The sequence below is a fragment of the Balaenoptera acutorostrata genome, chromosome 18 (genome assembly GCF_949987535.1).
Source record: "Balaenoptera acutorostrata chromosome 18, mBalAcu1.1, whole genome shotgun sequence".
Lineage (NCBI taxonomy): Eukaryota > Metazoa > Chordata > Mammalia > Artiodactyla > Balaenopteridae > Balaenoptera > Balaenoptera acutorostrata.
The window spans coordinates 80,035,883-80,053,371 of NC_080081.1; the positions used below are offsets into that span (position 1 = coordinate 80,035,883).

Sequence of the window (17,489 nt, forward strand, 5' to 3'; positions counted from 1 at the left end):
TCTCCGGGGTTGGGTGGGCGGGAAGACCCTCTGCTGTGGGTCACAGCTTTCAGCGCTTCTCCCTTTTAGAGTAACTCCCAGGGAATTTACTCAGGATCCTCCTCGCGGCCCCACACCCTTCCCTCTGCCGCCGTGGCCAGGCAGGGAGGCCGGCCCTGTGTCCTGGCTTTGACCTTCTTACAGCTCTTTTTCCTTCTCCGTGGACCATCTCCAGGGGCCGAGTGGAGAGCAGCTTTACCGGTCCTGCCTGTGTCGCCTAGCAGCGGCCTGAGGCCAATCACAGCCTGCTGCCGCTCTGAGGACTGCCCGCTCACCCGCATAACTGTCCCTGGCCACCGGCGGGGTCGCTGCTTCTCACCCAGGCCCCTGTCGTCCACCTGGAGTGCCCCAGCCTTGTCCCTCCCAGCCCTCTGTCCAGTTGGCTTCCTGACTCAGCTCTCTAAAGGGCGCTTGGCTGTGTCACTCCTTAGCTCGGCCGCAGACGGTGGCTCCCCGTGGAGTCCAGACGTGGCCGTGATCTGGAAGGTCCTCCGCATCAAGCCCCTGGGCGCCTCCAAGCGTCATCCCTCCAGACTGCAGGAAAGGCCTCTCGGCGGCCCTCGCGCTGGTGGAGGAGCCTGTGGACAGCGCGTTCCTCTGCTCCTTTGCACGTGCTGTTCCCTGGGCTGGAATTCCCGTCTTCCCTGCACAGACGTTTAGTTCTCTCTACTGCGGAGCTCTTTCTGACTTTCTCCTTTATTCTCCCATTTGCCAGATGATTCTTTTTCTCCTCTTGGGCATCCTGTCTTTGGAGCAGTTTATCTGCCTCCCTCACGCGCTCCTCTCTCTGCACTGTGGCCGTTTGCAGGGGGGATGGGTTGGGGAGGGGTACCGGAAGGACCCTCCTTCACGTCGGTTATGTATTGCGAGGACAGTAGAATTTATGACTTCTGTATTTCCATTTTCAAAGGAAGGGAAGAGAAGTAAAGATTGGAAACGGAGTGGTTTGCGTGAAGATCGTAGGAAAAGGTACAACTCCTGTCCGTTCTCAGACTCCAGACGTGCTCAGCAGCTCCTTGAGAATCTGTTCATTTCTGTTGGAATGTGAACTCGTGGTTTTAGACAGTTAGGTGTTTCAGAACAGATGCTTAGACCACGAGGTCACTGAGAATGAGTGTGGGTGCAGTGTGCCCCATTTTGCACCAGTGCAGCAGGGCTCTGGGCTCGGCTCCACGGCCCGGGGGCCTCAGCTGTGTCTCAGCCAGTGGGTCACTATCGCGTACTCAAGGGCATTTCAGCGACGTTAACGTAGTAGATGTTGTGTTTAAAAATGCGAATTTCACGTTGAAAATTTTATGTAGCCTGCTTCTTACTTGCTAAATAGAATCTTCTTGTAGTTACAGCGAGAAAGGGCACAGGGAAAACCTTTTGAGACCTTCCGTCTTCCCATCTCTAAGAAAGGAATAGTAATTTTATGTCATTTTTTTCAGGTTTACTGTTGTATATGGTAATGTAATAGAGCTATGTAAATTAATTCACATGAAGCGCTTAGAACAGAGCCTGGCACTTAGTAAATACTGGATAAACATTAGCTCTCTCCCCACCCCAGTGGGGAAAAAGGCCGTGAAGCACGGTTCCATCTTACAGTTTCTAAGTTCCTCACTGAAGGAAGCCCAGACCCCTGTGCCCCGCTCCCTGTAAAGGGTGCTCCAAGAAGGGATCGGTTTTCCTTTGTTCAGTAAAACTCAAAGTGATTGTCCTTCACTGTCTGCTCACGGGGTTCTGTGGTCACGGCCACGCGGGCTGCCTCCAGGGCAGGACGGCTCAGGACGGAACAGCAGTGACCACGGGACCCTGAGCCGCACTCTGTGCTCACCCGCTGCTGCCACCTGTTGGGCGGAGGGGAGGGAGGTGACCTCACCTGTCCCGGGCTACGCAGCCCTGAGCCCCTGAGCCAGGTGCTGCCGGGCAGCTGGCAGCTAAGGGCAGCGTCAGGGCTGGGCTCGCCTTCTGACTGCCAGCGTGACAGCACTCAGTGAGTTAGCCGGGAGCAGGTATCACACTGTGGGGAAATGCCCTTGTGACAGCGAGTTCTGTACAGAGAGGCTGCTTCCATGCTGAGGGGTGGGTGCCGCACACAGACGACTTGCCTCTACACAGCCCTTGTTACTGTGGTCACCGTGTGGCCACCCACATGCTGTTACCAGACCCCTCCATGCACGTGTCCGTTTCCACAAGCGAGACATTCTCACTTTTTTATTATTTATTTATTTATTTATGTATGTTTGGCTGCGTTGGGTCTTCGTTGCTGCGCACGGGCTTTCTCTAGTTGTGGTGAGCGGGGGCTACTCTTCGTTGCAGTGCGCAGGCTTCTCATTGCGGTGGCTTCTCTTGTTGCGGAGCACGGGCTCTAGGCACGTGGGCTTCAGTAGTTGTGGCATGTGGGCTCAGTAGTTGTGGCTCGCGGGCTCAGTAGTTGTGGCTCGTGGGCTCAGTAGTTGTGGCACGTGGGCTCAGTAGTTGTGGCTCATGGGCTCAGTAGCTGTGGCTCGTGGGCTCAGTAGCTGTGGCTCGCGGGCTCTAGCGCACAGGCTCAGTAGTTGTGGCGCACGGGCTTAGTTGCTCCGCGGCATGTGGGATCTTCCCGGGGCTCAAACCTGTGTCCCCTGCATTGGTAGGCAGATTCTTAATCACTGCGCCACCAGGGAAGCCCCGAGACATTTCTTATTTTAGTATTTAGGTCAAAATGCCGGTAAGAAATTGACCACTTTATAAAAAAACCAGGGGAGTCGTGACCCTCAAAGTCTCGTAACACATTGTGTGAACCTTGAGCGTGACAGGCTGTGATTTCTTTCAGGAGGTTTGGGAGGGTTTTATAAGAAAGAGTTCCCAAGATATGGAAGGACCACCGGTTGAGGTGGGTGGAGAGGTTTGTTAGTCAAGCTGTGGGGATGCAGGGCGTGGTGTGGACCAGCCGCTGAACCCTTGAGCTGTGGATTTCCAAGTGAAATCATATTATAAAGGAGAATTTTAAATGAGCTGTCGGTTGTTAATACTGTTGTTCTTGCCCAAAATTGAGTATTTATGAGAAAGTATTGGCTTGTGGAGTGGTATGTCATTGCAGATTACATGTTACAGGAGACGCCTGGGGTGGCCCTGCCTGTCACGTGCTCTAACCAGAGTTGAACCGTATCTTTATCTTTTCTGAGAGGTGGTGTGTTCTTCCTTTATCTTTCCAAGTGGAATATTTTCAGGATCTTTGTCCATTTCTGAAAAGTGTCATTGACATTATGTGGGAACCACAAATGAACACCTTCTCATTTTCCTTTTCAGGTAGAGATGATCTTCAAAATGAAGTCTCTGGAAAATGTTCGGTTCTCTGCAGGAACTACAAAAATGGAAGGAAAGAACATTTTCAAAACAACATTGTTGTGAAAGTGTGTTTACAACTAACTGATACTGTTGACGGTTTTGTTTTCGTTTTAACTAATAAAACACTTTAAGAAGATTGTATTTATGGTCAAAGGAAACTGGACTAACCATGCGGCCGAAGACTTTTCCCGCCACGACCTACTCTGGGAACAGCCGGCAGCGGCTGCAGGAGATCCGCGAGGGGCTGAAGCAGCCACCCAAGACCCCCGCCCCGGGGCCGCCCGCGGGGCCGGGCAGTGACGCCGCCCTGGACGCCAAGGCCCTGGGGGGCAAGGACGCGGCCAGGCAGCAGCAGACGAGGACAGCCCCGAAGTTCGGACCTTACCAGAAAGCCCTGAGGGAAATCAGATACTCCTTGCTGCCCTTTGCTAATGAATCGGGCCCTTCAGCCGCTGCAGAAGTCAACCGACAAATGCTGCAGGAACTGGTGGACGCGGGCTGTGACCAGGTGGGTGGACGCTCCCGGGAGGCTGCCCATCTGGGGTGCAGAGGAGACCAGCAGAGGTCCCTGGAGAGGGGTTTCTAGGCTACAAACCCGAGGCCCTTTCTGCGTCCCGTTGCACTGTTTTCCGCCTTCTCTCCAAAACCATCTTGCTAGCTGCTTTCCCTTTCAGGCAAGGTCCAGAGATTTCTCACCTCTCCTGAGGTTGTGTCACGTGCGCTTTCTGTCCTGTCCCTGTGAGGATGGGAAGGCTTTCCCACGTCGCCCTCTCCTTGGGGTTTATTTGGCTTATTCTGAGCTGTCATGGGGAAGAGACTGGCTTCCTTGAACTTGTGTTTGGTTTGTGCATTTTTTAACTCAGCTAAGGGGAAGGTTGGTTAACATGAGTTGGCTCTTTGCCTCTGTGTTCTCCTGTTTTAAAGGGTAGCATCTATGCTATTAGAGGAGACGTAATTATGTGAAGGGAATGAGAAAGACTAGAAGATAAAAAGCTTGAGAAATCATCAAAATGGTGGCAACACAGTCTGACTTCTCACTGCTTAAGAATAAAGGCCAGTTAATGGAGGAGACATCAATTACACAGAAACACACACGGGGGCCGTGCGTTTACGATCTTGTGCTGTTCACATGGCTGAATAAAGTCCGAACCGAGAGGCAGGACCATATAAAATGGAGCTCATGTCCAACCAGGTAAAAACGTGTCCGTGACATGTAACTAGTAAAAATGTAACTGTCTTATGAAATGGCTTCTGAAAGCAAGCACTGTATCACCACCTGTCGTGTGAAAGTCAGAGCTGCATGAACGTGGAAATAGACCAGGCACGTCTGCCGCCTTGCAAACTGAGTAGGATTTCATGCGCAGAGCACATCAGGATGGCTTGAGCACTTCTAGTTTCTTAGAAACAGCCTAACTACGTACTCCTGGCCTCACAGTCACGGGAACTGGGAGGAAAGAGAAACAACGCCCTCTTTTATTTCCAAAAGCTACCTCAGCCCTCTTATAGTTTCTTACCGGAGAACTTACATTTCTCAGATGATCTGTTTGGGAAACTAGTGGCGCTGTTTTGTGGGGCTTCCTTGACCCTTCGGGATGTGCTGGGATTGACCCGGGTGACGAGCTGCTTTCGTGAAGCCCAGGCTGTGAATAGCGGGTGCAGAGGGTTAGCAGTGTCGAGCTGACAGCACAGCCATGGCCTTTCTCTCTGTGAAAATATGAAGCTGTCCCCTGACCAGCAGAACCTGATGCTTTTGAAGATAGGACGGAGCCGTCCCAGGGAAATAAATAGTGGGTGAGATTGCAGATACTCAGCCCAGTGACAAAGCTGAAAACCTTCTGTAAGTCGCCTGCAAACAAAAGAGGTAATCAGAGCCGCTGTTCTTGCCGTTGTGATAAAAACAAACAAACCAGGCAAATGATCCAGGATACAGGTGGGACCTCACTGTGGTAAAATCCATTCGTGATCATTGTGGTGCAAGCGGTAAAGAAGCTGGCGCCATTTATAGCAAAACACAAACGCGGTAAAATTAAGGGTCGGGACACCCGTAAGTTCCCATCAACATTTAATTTATGTTAATTGCTAGTAGAAGAGACTCTTTACCCTTTTTTTTTTTTTTAAAGATTTATTGATTGATTGATTGATTGCTATGTTGGGTCTTCGTCTCTGCGCGAGGGCCTCCTCCAGCTGCGGCGAGCGGGGGCCTCTCTTCATCGCGGTACACGGGCCTCCCACCATCGCGGCCCCTCTTGCTGCGGAGCACAGGCTCCAGACGCGCAGGCTCAGTAGTTGTGGCTCACGGGCCCAGCCGCTCCGCGGCATGCGGGATGCGGGATCCTCCCAGACCAGGGCTCGAACCCGCGTCCCCTGCACCGGCAGGCAGACTCTCAACCACTGCGCCACCAGGGAAGCCCCTCTTTACCCTTTTAATGCTCCTGAAATAATCCGTCAGTTTGGTGTATAGTGTTACTTTATGACTTAAAACAACTCTGCCTTCGCTCTGACCCTCCAGCTCAGACTTTTTCTGGCCTGCTGAGGGGGTACATTTGCTTTCAGAGAATTCTGGTTGGAAAGTCATTATGTGAACCCAAATAATGTGAGAAAAAGATCAGCAGTACCTCTAGAGTTGTGAGTCTTGGATAAAGCAGGTGATTAGAATTCCCGTGTAACAGGTATAGAGAATTCCTGTTGGTGTAGCTTTTCCCCTGGTCTCCTATTGTATTGCCTTTTAATTTAGGTTCAGTTTTGTTTTCTTATATTTTGAGTTTAAATGCCATTTTAACCCTATATTTATAAGAATGGCAATAAACTCCCAGTTTTCCCAAGGTCTTATAGGTCCTTGTTGGTGATAACACACTTTTATATGCAGTGTTTTATCTATTCCATGTGCACACACATTTTTTTTCCCCATTTTATTGGGACTCTGATTCAGTTTCTGGAAAAAAGTGAAAGACTGTTCACTGCGTAATGGTATAATGTATGTCAAACGATGTAATGTTCATAAATCTTTTGCACATAAATCACTAAAGACTTATGAAAATTTCTATAGGGAAAACAAAGAGGCCAATAGGTTAATATTTCTTAAGGAAGGAGCTGTTCTTTAAATATAGATTTAAGGAATTGGAAAGATACGTTTTTGATTATGAGCATCCTGCTTTGTTTCATTGGGTGGTCTCTTATTAGCACAAGTGATGATTTAAATTTAGCTTTTACTTTATCTTTCTTATAAAATTTAGTTTCACTTTTTCTTTTAATCTTTATGGTTCCAAACGACCATATTACCAGGTGTTCCCTCTTTTTCTTCCTGATACAGTTTTTAAAACGGCTAATTCAGTTTTGCAGCGATGTTAATACGTGTGACATTGCTGCTTCTCGGAAGCACTGATCTGTATTCGCCTGCTGCATTGTGGCGGGTTAGCGCAGGTAGGGTGCCCTTGGGACGGGCCTGCAGCCCTTGGGGCTCCTCGGAGTCTGTGTTGGGGCCTTGGGAGAGCAAGGATGCCCATGGCTCCTGGGCCCTTACAGCAGCTGAGCGTTCCATCACGGTGTGTCCCCAGAGGGGGACTTAGGTGAGGAATTTCTTTCAGACGGGAGTCCTGGGACTTGTTCGTGCTTTTTCCCTGTGGATGACCTGTGTCCTGACCCTCCCCAGCCTCCCTCCTTGCTCTGCCGTGGGCGGTGCTGAGTCCAGGGCTGTGGCCTGGCGCGCTGTGTTCCCCTGGTCCCGAATTTCTCTGTTGGTATAATTTTCCTAATCCTGACTTAATCCAGTTTTCCTCACTTTATTGTATGTGTTTAAGTGATTAAAATCTTTAACTAAATGCAGGTAGGAAGAAGTGTAAACAAACAAATCGATTTATTATGCCCAGCTCGGCCTGAGGAAGAAAGCCGGTGGTCCGGAACCCGAGCACAGCAGCAAGTAGGCTGGGGTGATTTGGTCAGTAGGAAAAGGGAGAGAATTCTTGGCATCCTCAAGCCAAAAAGTGCCGAAGAATCACGTTTCTCAGCCCATCATACAGGGTTCTCCTTGACCCAGGTCCTTTTGCAGAGGCCGCGGCGCTGGGCATGCTGCTGTCACGGGAAGGACAGGCCCTGGTGGTGGCTGCGACCGTGTCCCCCCCCCCCCCGCGCTGCTCTGAGACCGCGTGGCAGCGGTCAGAGAGGGTTCCAGTTGCGACCCCAGTGACTCGGGCTCCCTCCGCCCCGGCCGCGCTTGCCCAGCCCCCCTTCCTCCGGACAGGCTCATGCTGGGGCTCTGTGGACGTGTCACACTGTGTCGGCAGTGATGCCATCTCCCCTCATCCCCGTCTGGATCGGCTCTCCTCCTGCAGGAACCCTGGTTCTTGCCTCCGGGTTTGAGCCGACCCTGGTCAGACCGCCAGGCTCCGTTGTTTCTTCTTTTTTTCTTTTTGGCTGCACTGCACGGCATGTGGAACTTCCCCGACTGGGGGTCGAATCCCTGTCCCCTGCACTGGAAGCGCGCGGTCTTAACCACTGGACCTGCAGGAGAGTCCCGGGGTCCGTTGTTTCTAACTCATAGGCCCATGGTTGGCCGCCCCTCTCGGGGCTGGACCCGCGAGTGTGCCCCTTGAGCACGCCCCGTGTGCCCTGGAGGCCCCTCATTCGGCAGGAGCAGTGATGGTGGGAAACGCACGCTTTGCAGAGAGGATTCCGGGCGCTGGTCCACTAAACTGTCCCTGAAGTCTCAGGCACTGGCACAGACAGAAGCACAGCTCTGCCTCGCCGTCCGTTATCAGGAAAGGGCCAGGGGGGACCCTGAGGGGCGCTGATGCGAGGCTGCCATCCCTGCATCCTGGTGACAGGTGGCCTTGGGTGGTCTCGCTCTAAGGCCGGGGTTTTGCTAATGAGGGAGATGCAGGGATTCAGGTGACTCGTATGTTTCCTCCTCTTCCTCTGGAAAGGGGACTGGTGTTCAGGGTTGTCACTGACCTGAAATATTAATAAGAGCAGGAGGAAAAGAGAAACACTTGAGTTGAGGAATGTCAGTCCTGTAACAGGAAACTGTCTTAACAATGACTGTGGGTGTAGCAGCCTTTGCCTTTTCCCCCTCTTTTTTTTCTTTGCTTTTTTTTGATTTTCAAATTAATTTCGGCCCTGCTGAAAGATAAACTATACCTTTCTAAATAGGATTTAGAGTTACTTTCACAAGACACAAGCAAATCATACCTTTGTGTCGTACCTTCCCCCAGCCTTCCCCAGGTTATTAAAGTAGCGTGTGTTCATTGCATACTTTTGGAAAATACAGAAAAATACAAAGAGAAAATAAAAATTGCCTGCAATTATATCAGCCCAGATACGACCACTCTGAACATTTTGGTATAAAAGTGGCCAAATTTTTTTTCTAGTTAAAGGAAGTTAAGGGAAGTTATCGAGGAGCGACGTGCCCAGGGTGACAGGTAGAAAAAGGCTGATCACAAAGCAGCACGTACAACATGATCCCAGTTCTTCTGCTGCAGAAATACACGCGTTGACTCTCTCCCTGCTCCTTCCCGCTCAGCTCTCCCGCCAGGCCCGCGACCGCAGGGCTCCTCTCCCCAGCTGTTCCCCGCACAGAACCCTCCGAGCAGTCACTCTGGAAAGGAAGGATCCTGTCCTTTCCCTCCGGAAACCTTCCCACTGTGCTGGGGACGAGTTCTTGGCCTCAGGTCCCGCCCTTTCCCGCGGTCGGCGCCCTGGCCCCGCCGGCTGGGTGGCCTCTTCTCAGGCTTCCCAACTCCAGCCCCCCCTTGCCTGGGTGATGCCCTCTCCTCTTCGGAGGCTTGTCTTAGTGTCATGGATTCAGAAAAGCCTTTTCTGATCCCCGGTCTAAATTGGAACCCCCTGTTTTCGTTCTTTCATTACGGTGGAAGTTCCCTCCGTGGCGTTCATCAGAATTTGTTTCTATGTGTGTAGTTGTGTATTTTGTTCAGTAACCGTCTCTCCCTTCAGGTTTCAGACCCGTGAAGCAGTGGCTTTGTTCTGGTCACCATCCTCTAGGCCCTAAAACTGTGCAAACCCTCAGAAGTGAAGGGATAAAGGTTTCATCATAAACATTTTTGTTTGTAACATCTGTGTTATATTCCATTGTTCAAACAGATGTTCTGTAATTTATTGTAAATAACTGGTGTTAAAAGGTAAACCGAGGCATATTAAACATTTTAAGAGTTTATTTGAGCAAAAATCTGTTTGAGTTGGACAGCACCAAGTTGGAAGTGTTAGGAGCTCCAGTGACCAGGCAGGGGACAGGGAAGCAGGAGGTGCCGCTGGGCTGCAGCGAGGCCTGGCCGCCGCGAGGGGCGGTGTTTCGGGCTCGTGCCCGGGCTGACGTGGCGTCAGACCACGCGGGGCTCGCGGCCTCCTCGTCTGAGCAGCTCAGCGCTGGCGATGAACAGCCTTCTGCGGGAATCATAACGGATTTCACTGGTTTCCCGGGAATACATTTTAGAAATGGAATTACTAGGGCAAGTGTTAAGAGCCTTTTTATAGTTTTTATTTGCGTCGCCACATTTCTTGAGAAGTGTTTAAATTGCACTTACGCTTTCAACCCTTCCGGCAATGAATGAGCTCTGTCTTGGACTCATCCCTGACCAGAGCCTCTCCTTCAGTCATTGTTTAATGAACACTTGCCCCGATGCCTGCTATTTTTTCCTCCTAAGTACCTTTCACATCTCTGTGTTTTCCGTGCTAACACCCTGCCCTTCCCTAGATTCTCCTGAGAAGTCCCCCGACCCGCATTCCTCCTGGTGGCCTTTTCCTGGAACGCGGCCGCAGCCACCCCCTTGGGAGCCGCTGCCCTTCCTCATCTGACTCCGTCCTTTCTCTCGTTGCCAGGCACACCCGCCTGCCCCGGCTGTATCCCCCTCCTTACACCCGCCTGCCCTGGCCGTATCCCCCTCCTTACACGCCGGCGGCCTCCAGGCCGAGTAACTGCCCTGCATGCACTGTCCGTCCTCCCGCTGGGGCCTCCCTGGCAGCCCCGCTGCATCCCACCCCCACAAGGCCTGCTCCTTCCATGGTCCATCGTGTGGCCTCCTTGGGCAGTGGGTTCCCGCACGAGCCGCGTTCTCCCTTCCCTGAATCCCCGTTTCCATCAGGACCCCCCAGGCAACCGTGGTGACTTACACGGGGTCTTAGGGATTCGCTGGCCCACCTGGCACGTTTCGCAGGTGAATTAGCTGAGAACCCACAACAGTAGAAGGAATCGGTGAAATTAAACATGGATCAGTGGACGTCACACAACCAAAAAGCATAGAAAAGACTGAAGAGAAGTAAACAGAATCTCAGCGGCCTGTGGCACAATTCCGAGGGTTCCAGGATGTGTGACGTGTGTGAACTGAAATCCCTGAAGGAGGAAGGGACAGAAAAACATCTGAAGCAGTAATGGCTGAAAACTTCCCAAATCTGGTGAAAACTTGCAGGTACAGGCAGATCTCAATAAAATGAGGCTTCGCTTTGTCGCGGCTCACGCACCGGGGGGTGGGGCTTAAGTGCAGGTACCACTGACCCCTGAACGACTTGGGTTTGAACTTCACGGGGCCACTTACCCACAGATTTTCTTCAGCAAATGTGTCCCACACACTCTGGTTGGTTGAATCCGCGGACGGCCGACTGTACAGCTGTGCACGGGTTCTCGGCTGTGTGGGCAGTTGAAACCCCTAACCAACCCCCATTGCTCCGGGTCCGCTGTAGCAAGGGTCCTATATTCTTCCTGACACAATTAGAAATCAACATTTAAGTAGGTTGTGGTAAGTTAAAAACGCATGTTGCTGCCTTTAGAGCAATCACTAAAATACAGTTGGAGGAGACAGCGCTACAGAGTCAGTGAGGAATTAAAGCGAACGAGTAAAGTAGCATTTGATGAACATGGAAGGAGCCGGGGAGGGAGAAGCGGAGTGAAAACCGTGTGGGTCAGTGGGAATGCAGACCTAATAAAGCCATAGTGATCATCACCCTTGCTGTGTAAGGGATTAAGCACTCCAGTCAAAAGGCAGAGACTGTCACACTGAATAAAAAAGCAAGATCCACCTCTGTCCTGTCTACAAGGCACACCTGTTACAAGGACAAGGACACAAAGAGACTGAAAGCCAAAGTCTGGAGGAAATGTCTGCCCTGCAAACCGTAAACCTAAAGTAGGTGTGGTGGCCACGTTGAAATCAGACAGTACCCTTCAAGGTGAGTGTTACTTGAGACAGAGGGACACAATAATAAAAGGGCCAGTACGTCAGGATGACGTACCAGGGAGAACACACCTGAAGGCAAAGCTTCAGGCTCTCTGGGGTGACGTGTGCCACGCGCGAGCTAAAAGGAGCAATAGACAAATCCACGGTCGCACGTGGAGGGCTTCACCTGGCTCTGCCGTGGTCGTCGGAGCGGCAGACGAGGATGGGTGGGATGCAGGACACGCAGCTCCGCGTCCCTCCCGCCTGGAGCGTCGTGCGGGGGTCCTAACTCCGCGCTGAGGGTGGGCGGCCCCGCCCCCCGTGAATCAGCCGGCCACGCACATGTAGTGATTCTAGACGCTGACGGGAACAGTGTCGAGGCCCGAATTGGGTAGGTCAGTAGTTTTGATCCCGACCCAATAAAAACCAGACAGGTTTTCAGGGTGCTGTGCCTCCCGTCACGGCCAGAGCTGAACACCCGAATGACCCTACGTCTGGGGAGGTGCTGAAAGGCACTTGCTGAGCGAGAAGGTGCCACCAGCTTGGGCGCCTTCCCTCTGAAGATGCCTTGCGTGGTGTTCCCGCAGGTGCGCCCGTGCTGGCCCCCGACACCGACAGAAACGTCTCCGTCAGTGTACTTGAATTCTAGGTCACGAACGGTGCACAAGGCACCGGGAGTAGTAAATAGTAGCTTAGACGTATACGAATACTGACGTAGTTGCTAAAAACCTGTTAAATAAATAAAAATCCATGAATCAAAAAGCAAAACAGAACGAGACGGTCCGTCAGTGGGCAGCGGCAGCCTGCCGGGTTCTGCAGTGGGCGCCCGGTGGGCCCGGCGGAGGCTCCCAGGCCCTTACTGCCCGTGGGGGGCGCCTGCGCTGCCCCTGGCGGCTCGTCTGAGTTGAAGTCTGCGCTGAGCCTGATACACGCCTGATTTGGAGGACTTCGTGCAAAAAAGAGAATGTAAGATATCTCTGTACCTTTAACATTGATTGCACTTGGAAGAGACATATGGGGGTAAATAACGTATTAACACTAATTCCACTTTTACCTTTTTCTTCTTAAATGTGGCTACAAGAAAATGAAAGTTCCTCTGTGGCCCGCGTTAGCTTTCTGTCGGGCAGTGGTCAGTTGTGCCAGTGAAGGTGGTCGAACCCTCGCTCACTCCCTGCCCAGACCTCGTGCACTAGGAATGTCAACCAGGTTGGAAAGGGCAACTCATACTTCCATGACTACTATAGGTGTATTGTTTTCAAAATCGTAATTTATGTTCGTTATAGAACATCCTAGACATTGTAGATGAAAATGAAAGCAGCTGAAAATCTTACCTCTGAAAGACAGCCACTGATAAGATTACGGTTTTAACATCAATATTTTGATAGATAAGCACCTTCAGTCTTTTATATGTGTGTGTGTGTGTGTGTGTGTGTGTGTGTGTGTGTGTATACTTTATTTATTTTTTTATTTATTTCATCTGCGTTGGGTCTTTGTTGCTGCTCACAGGTTTTCTCTAGTTGAGGCGAGCGGGGGCTACTCTTTGTTGCAGTGCGCAGGCTTCTCATTGCAGTGGCTTCTCTTGTTGTGGAGCACGGGCTCTAGGCGCGTGGGCTTCAGTAGTTGTGGCACATGGGCTCAGTAGTTGTGGCTCATGGGCTCTAGAGCGCAGGCTCAGTAGTTGTGGTGCACGGGCTTAGTTGCAGTGCGGGATGTGGGATCTTCCCGGACCAGGGCTTGAACCCGTGTCCCCTGCAGTGACAGGCGGATTCTTAACCACTGCGCCACCAGGAAAGTCCCATATGTATGTATTTTACAAGAAAACAACTTTTTGATTTTTACTAAAGGCTTTAGGTTTATCATTCCATGAATTGCTGCTTCTTTCCGTATACTGGTTCTTTTTCTTCTTGTGTTTAAGTCTGTTCATGTTTTTTCACAGTTGAATATTGAACTTTTCTCTGTGCAGGTGTGTAACTCGCTGTGGCATCCCCACAGGATGCCAAGATACTCGCTTTGTTTTTTCCAAAGTCCCCCGATTCTTTTTCTCGTAGCCAGTAGCAGAGAGTGTGTCATTAACTGGACCTCTGTCCCATCCTTTTGGAACCCTCAGATCTTGTTTCACTGTCGGTCCTCCATTTCACAACTCAGGAGCCCCGTGTTCCTGTTGAGGGTGGCAGGCTCCCCGCCCGCAGGCACTGTCGGGTGAGCAGCTGATCCTGAGTGAACCCGGTCCCCACCGTGGGCACCGCGCGAGGCCGGGCTCTGCGAAGCAGGGCTCGCGGACTGGACCCTAATGCTTTATTTCTTGTGCAGTTGTGTTTTATTCTGCCCCACACGGTGTCTTACCCATTTTTTAAAACGTCTGCTGCCAGTTTTTAAAAATCAGGGGCTTTCACATTATAATTTTGGAAACAACCTAAATGTCCATCGACAGATGAATGGATAAAGAAGATGTGGTACATATATACAGTGGAATATTAACCATGAAAAAGTATGAAATAATGCCATTTGCAGCAACATGGATGTAACTAGATATTACCATATTAAATGAAGTTAAGTCAGAAAGAGAAAGACATATCATATCGCTTATATGTGGAATCTAATTTTTTAAAAAGATACAAATGAACTTATTTACAGAACAGAAAGTCTTACAGATATCGAAGAAAATCTTATGGTTACCAAAGGGGAAACATGGGAGGGATAAAATAGGAGGTTGGGATTGACATACACACAGTGCTATATATAAAATAGACAATCAACAAGGACCCACTGTATAGCACAGGGTACTCTACTCAGTATTCTGTGATAACCTATATGAGAAAAGAATCTGTAAGGAATGTATATATGTATATGTACAGCTGAATCACTTTGCTGTACACCTGACACTAACACAACATGGTAAATCAACTCTACTCCAGTAAAATTTAAAAAAAAAGATTGCCTAAATGGGGAATACCAAACACCAGCCATTGGCAAAGCATCCAGCTGAAGAGTAAAAAGGGGAATTTTTATTACTTTTTTTTTAATATATGATGAAGATAATAGATGTGTCCCAGAAAAAGTCATTGTTTCTTTGAAAGCAGAGCCTCGACGCTTTTTTCTCCCACCACAGAGTATCTGGAAAATCCCTTTGTGAGTAAAGTGAGGCTCTTCTGTTCTCAGTCAGGGCGAGTAACTCTCTAGCAGCTCCAGTTTCTCAAAAACACGTGCGTGAAGGCTGTGCTTCTCATTGCGGTGGCTTCTCTTGTTGCGGAGCACGGGCTCCAGGCGCGCGGGCTTCAGTAGTTGTGGCTCGTGGGCTCTAGAGCGCAGGCTCAGTAGTTGTTGCGCACGGGCTTAGTTGCTCCGCGGCATGTGGGATCTTCCCGGACCAGGGATCGAATCCGTGTCCCCTGCATTGGCAGGTGGATTCTTAACCACTGCACCATCAGGGAAGCCCCGTTACAAGTGCTTTGAGCGCCCCTCCTTCCCACCTGGTCCTTGCTATCACTGTGGCTTTGGGTAAGTCGCTAATCCGTCTTACTCTCTCGGTTTTTGCATCTCTGACACATGGCTGGCGGCACTCAGTTCTCGGGGTGATTGTGGCGGACAGGACGGGGCTTAGATGCAGGGCCCTCTGTCCACACATTCACTCCACAGGCCTTCCTGCTGCTCATTTCCTTACAAATCTGCCAACAGCCTGTACGTGCTACTCTCCAACAGGGGTGCTCATGGCATCTTCTAAGAGCATCGTTTTGAAGTGGGACCACTGCTAGGTAGAAAGTTTGGCTGGAAGATTTCCTAGTGGAGCTCCGGCAGGTATTGATGAAGCTTTCTGTCGTCTTTGGAACTCTTAACTCTGCAGCGGCCCAGATGTTTGAAATTCCTGGCCGAAGGCAGAGCCTCCCATTGTACGGACCCGTTCCCGAGGTGGGTCAAAATAGCTGTTTTCTCAGAGAAAACAATCGTGCGCCTCCGAGCACGTGTGTGGCTATTGTGTGGTGTTTAGTCTGCTGCCTGTGGGCACGTGACCAGCTGGAGAAAACAGGCCTCCCTGTAACGAGGAACATCCCTGCAGCGGTGTCACACGTGTCCGTGGAGGGTGGAGAGGACACGGGTTCTGACCCGCAGCCGGAGCTGACACACACGCACAGTCTCTAGAAGCCCGTCTCAATAGAGCCGAGAGAAGGAAACAGATATTTTTAAACAGCAGCCAAAGAAGAGGTGAGAGGAAGTACGGGGGGTCGTGGGTCCCAACACCAGAGAACCTGGTGGTTACCTGGCTGCGTTTCTGGAAGATCATCAGGCCCCCATCGCTCTGAGGTGCCACCGTGAACATGTTGGTATCTGCTGTGATTTTTTAAAAATTTACAAAATGAGGTCATATCGTATGTGCTGTTGGGTTTGTTTGCTTTGGCTTGTGTTGGAGGCTGTTCATACCTGGGAGTGATGGCCACGGCGCTGATGGCAGGGGCTGCGCTGTAGGGTGACTGGCTGGAGGCCGGGCTCACTGCTGCCCACGTCCGGGCTTGGCTTCTCCGGGGGAGGGGAGACCCTCAGCTCTGTGAGGTGTGGCGGCGCCGAAGGGCCGTGTCCTGGCTCCCTTGACCCCCTGCCTCACTCCTGTGCTGCCCGTCTGCCCCTCGCTGTGCTGCAGTCTCCGGTCGGAGCTTCGGGTTCAGTGTCCCCGGGGGAGGGGAGGGCCGGGCCGGGTGGGACCCTGGGTCCTCATCCTCTCCTGCCCGGTGGGCTCACAGCTTGCTTCTGGGCGTTTCACCCCCTCCCTCTGGCTTCTCTATTCCAAAACGTCCTGAGGTCCCTTCTCCACTGTGACTGTTGCGTCAGAGCGCGGATGGAAAGTGATGAGAGTGATTTGGCGGCTGACGCACCAGGTAGGAGCCGAAGCCCCGTGTATGTTTTTGTGACCCACTTTTTGTGCTTGGCTTGTTTTACTTTACAGTATATCGTAAGCATTGCCCCGTGTCATTTTATTCTCCAACACACCGTCTAAAAAAACAAAGTGTCGTATTCCAGTGACTTGATGATAGACCTTGGTCTATTCTAGGGCACTCGGGTTGTTTGAACGTTGTCACCTGTAAGCAACAGCTAGTGGGTTGGACCCTCATTAACTCTTTCACTGCTGGACGGGACCCGCTGGGCCACAGGAGGGGCTGTTTGAGGCAGGAGCAGGTGCAGAGGGCAGTGGTGACTCGGCGCCTGCAGAGCCTCCGGGGCGGAGACCACGCAGGGCCAGCGCTCTGCCCGTCCCCGCGCGCTCACGAGATGGGGCCGCCAGGGCAGGAAGGGCTGGGCTTTTGCACGTCTGTTCCCTCGTTCGTTCATGGCTTTCCGAGCGCCCAGGCAGTTCCTGTCTGCCAAGCCGTGGACACAGACGTGAGCAGGACGCAGCTTCCGGCCCCGAGAACTTCAGGAGAAGCAGGGGGGACTGTGGAGAAGGAGCACAGGCCGTGCGTGGGGCAGGCAGCTCTGGGGCTGGTTTTCCTGTCACATATGCTTGTGATGGCTGATGATGATGTAATATCTCAGACGTTCATAGAAGTAGAGAGAATGATGTAACATTTTCCCACCTTGTTCCAGAGACCTTTGGGAGAAACGCTGTGTCACACGGAGCAGCTTCTCTGTGCCTCCGTCCTGGGTTCCTCATTCCCATTCGTGTTCAGTGCTATTGCTTCAGATGCGTTCTGTAACCAATCTGTGGTATTGTTTTACAAGTTTTTTAAGACCCCTGTGTAATATGATTTTGCAGCTTCCTTTTTCCGTCCGCATCATGTTTCTGAGGTTTATCGACGTTGATGGACAAGGCTTCCGTTCATTGTAATTGCTGTCATTTCACCTCCACTCACGTCTCCGTTATCCCACTAATGGATGTTTAGATCGTTTCCAGTTTTCCATTCTCGACAGAAGTGCAGCACGTGTTCTCCTGTGTGTCTTCTTGTGAACACGTGGGGACTTTCTCCGGAAGTGGGGCTTGTGGGTCACAGGATG

The 17,489-nt window shown here is 51.3% G+C and overlaps 1 protein-coding gene across 3 annotated transcripts in view; it reads left to right on the top strand.

Annotated features, from left to right (window-relative positions):
• Positions 1–17,489, top strand: part of LATS2 (large tumor suppressor kinase 2) — a 70,131-nt gene that overhangs the window by 6,276 nt on the left and 46,366 nt on the right. For all 3 annotated transcript variants that reach the window (XM_057532663.1, XM_057532661.1, XM_057532662.1), the window contains exon 2: positions 3,313–3,859. In XM_057532663.1, coding sequence (XP_057388646.1) covers positions 3,521–3,859 — 339 coding nt within the window. In that variant the 5' untranslated portion in view covers positions 3,313–3,520. The remainder of the gene's footprint in view (positions 1–3,312; positions 3,860–17,489) is intronic.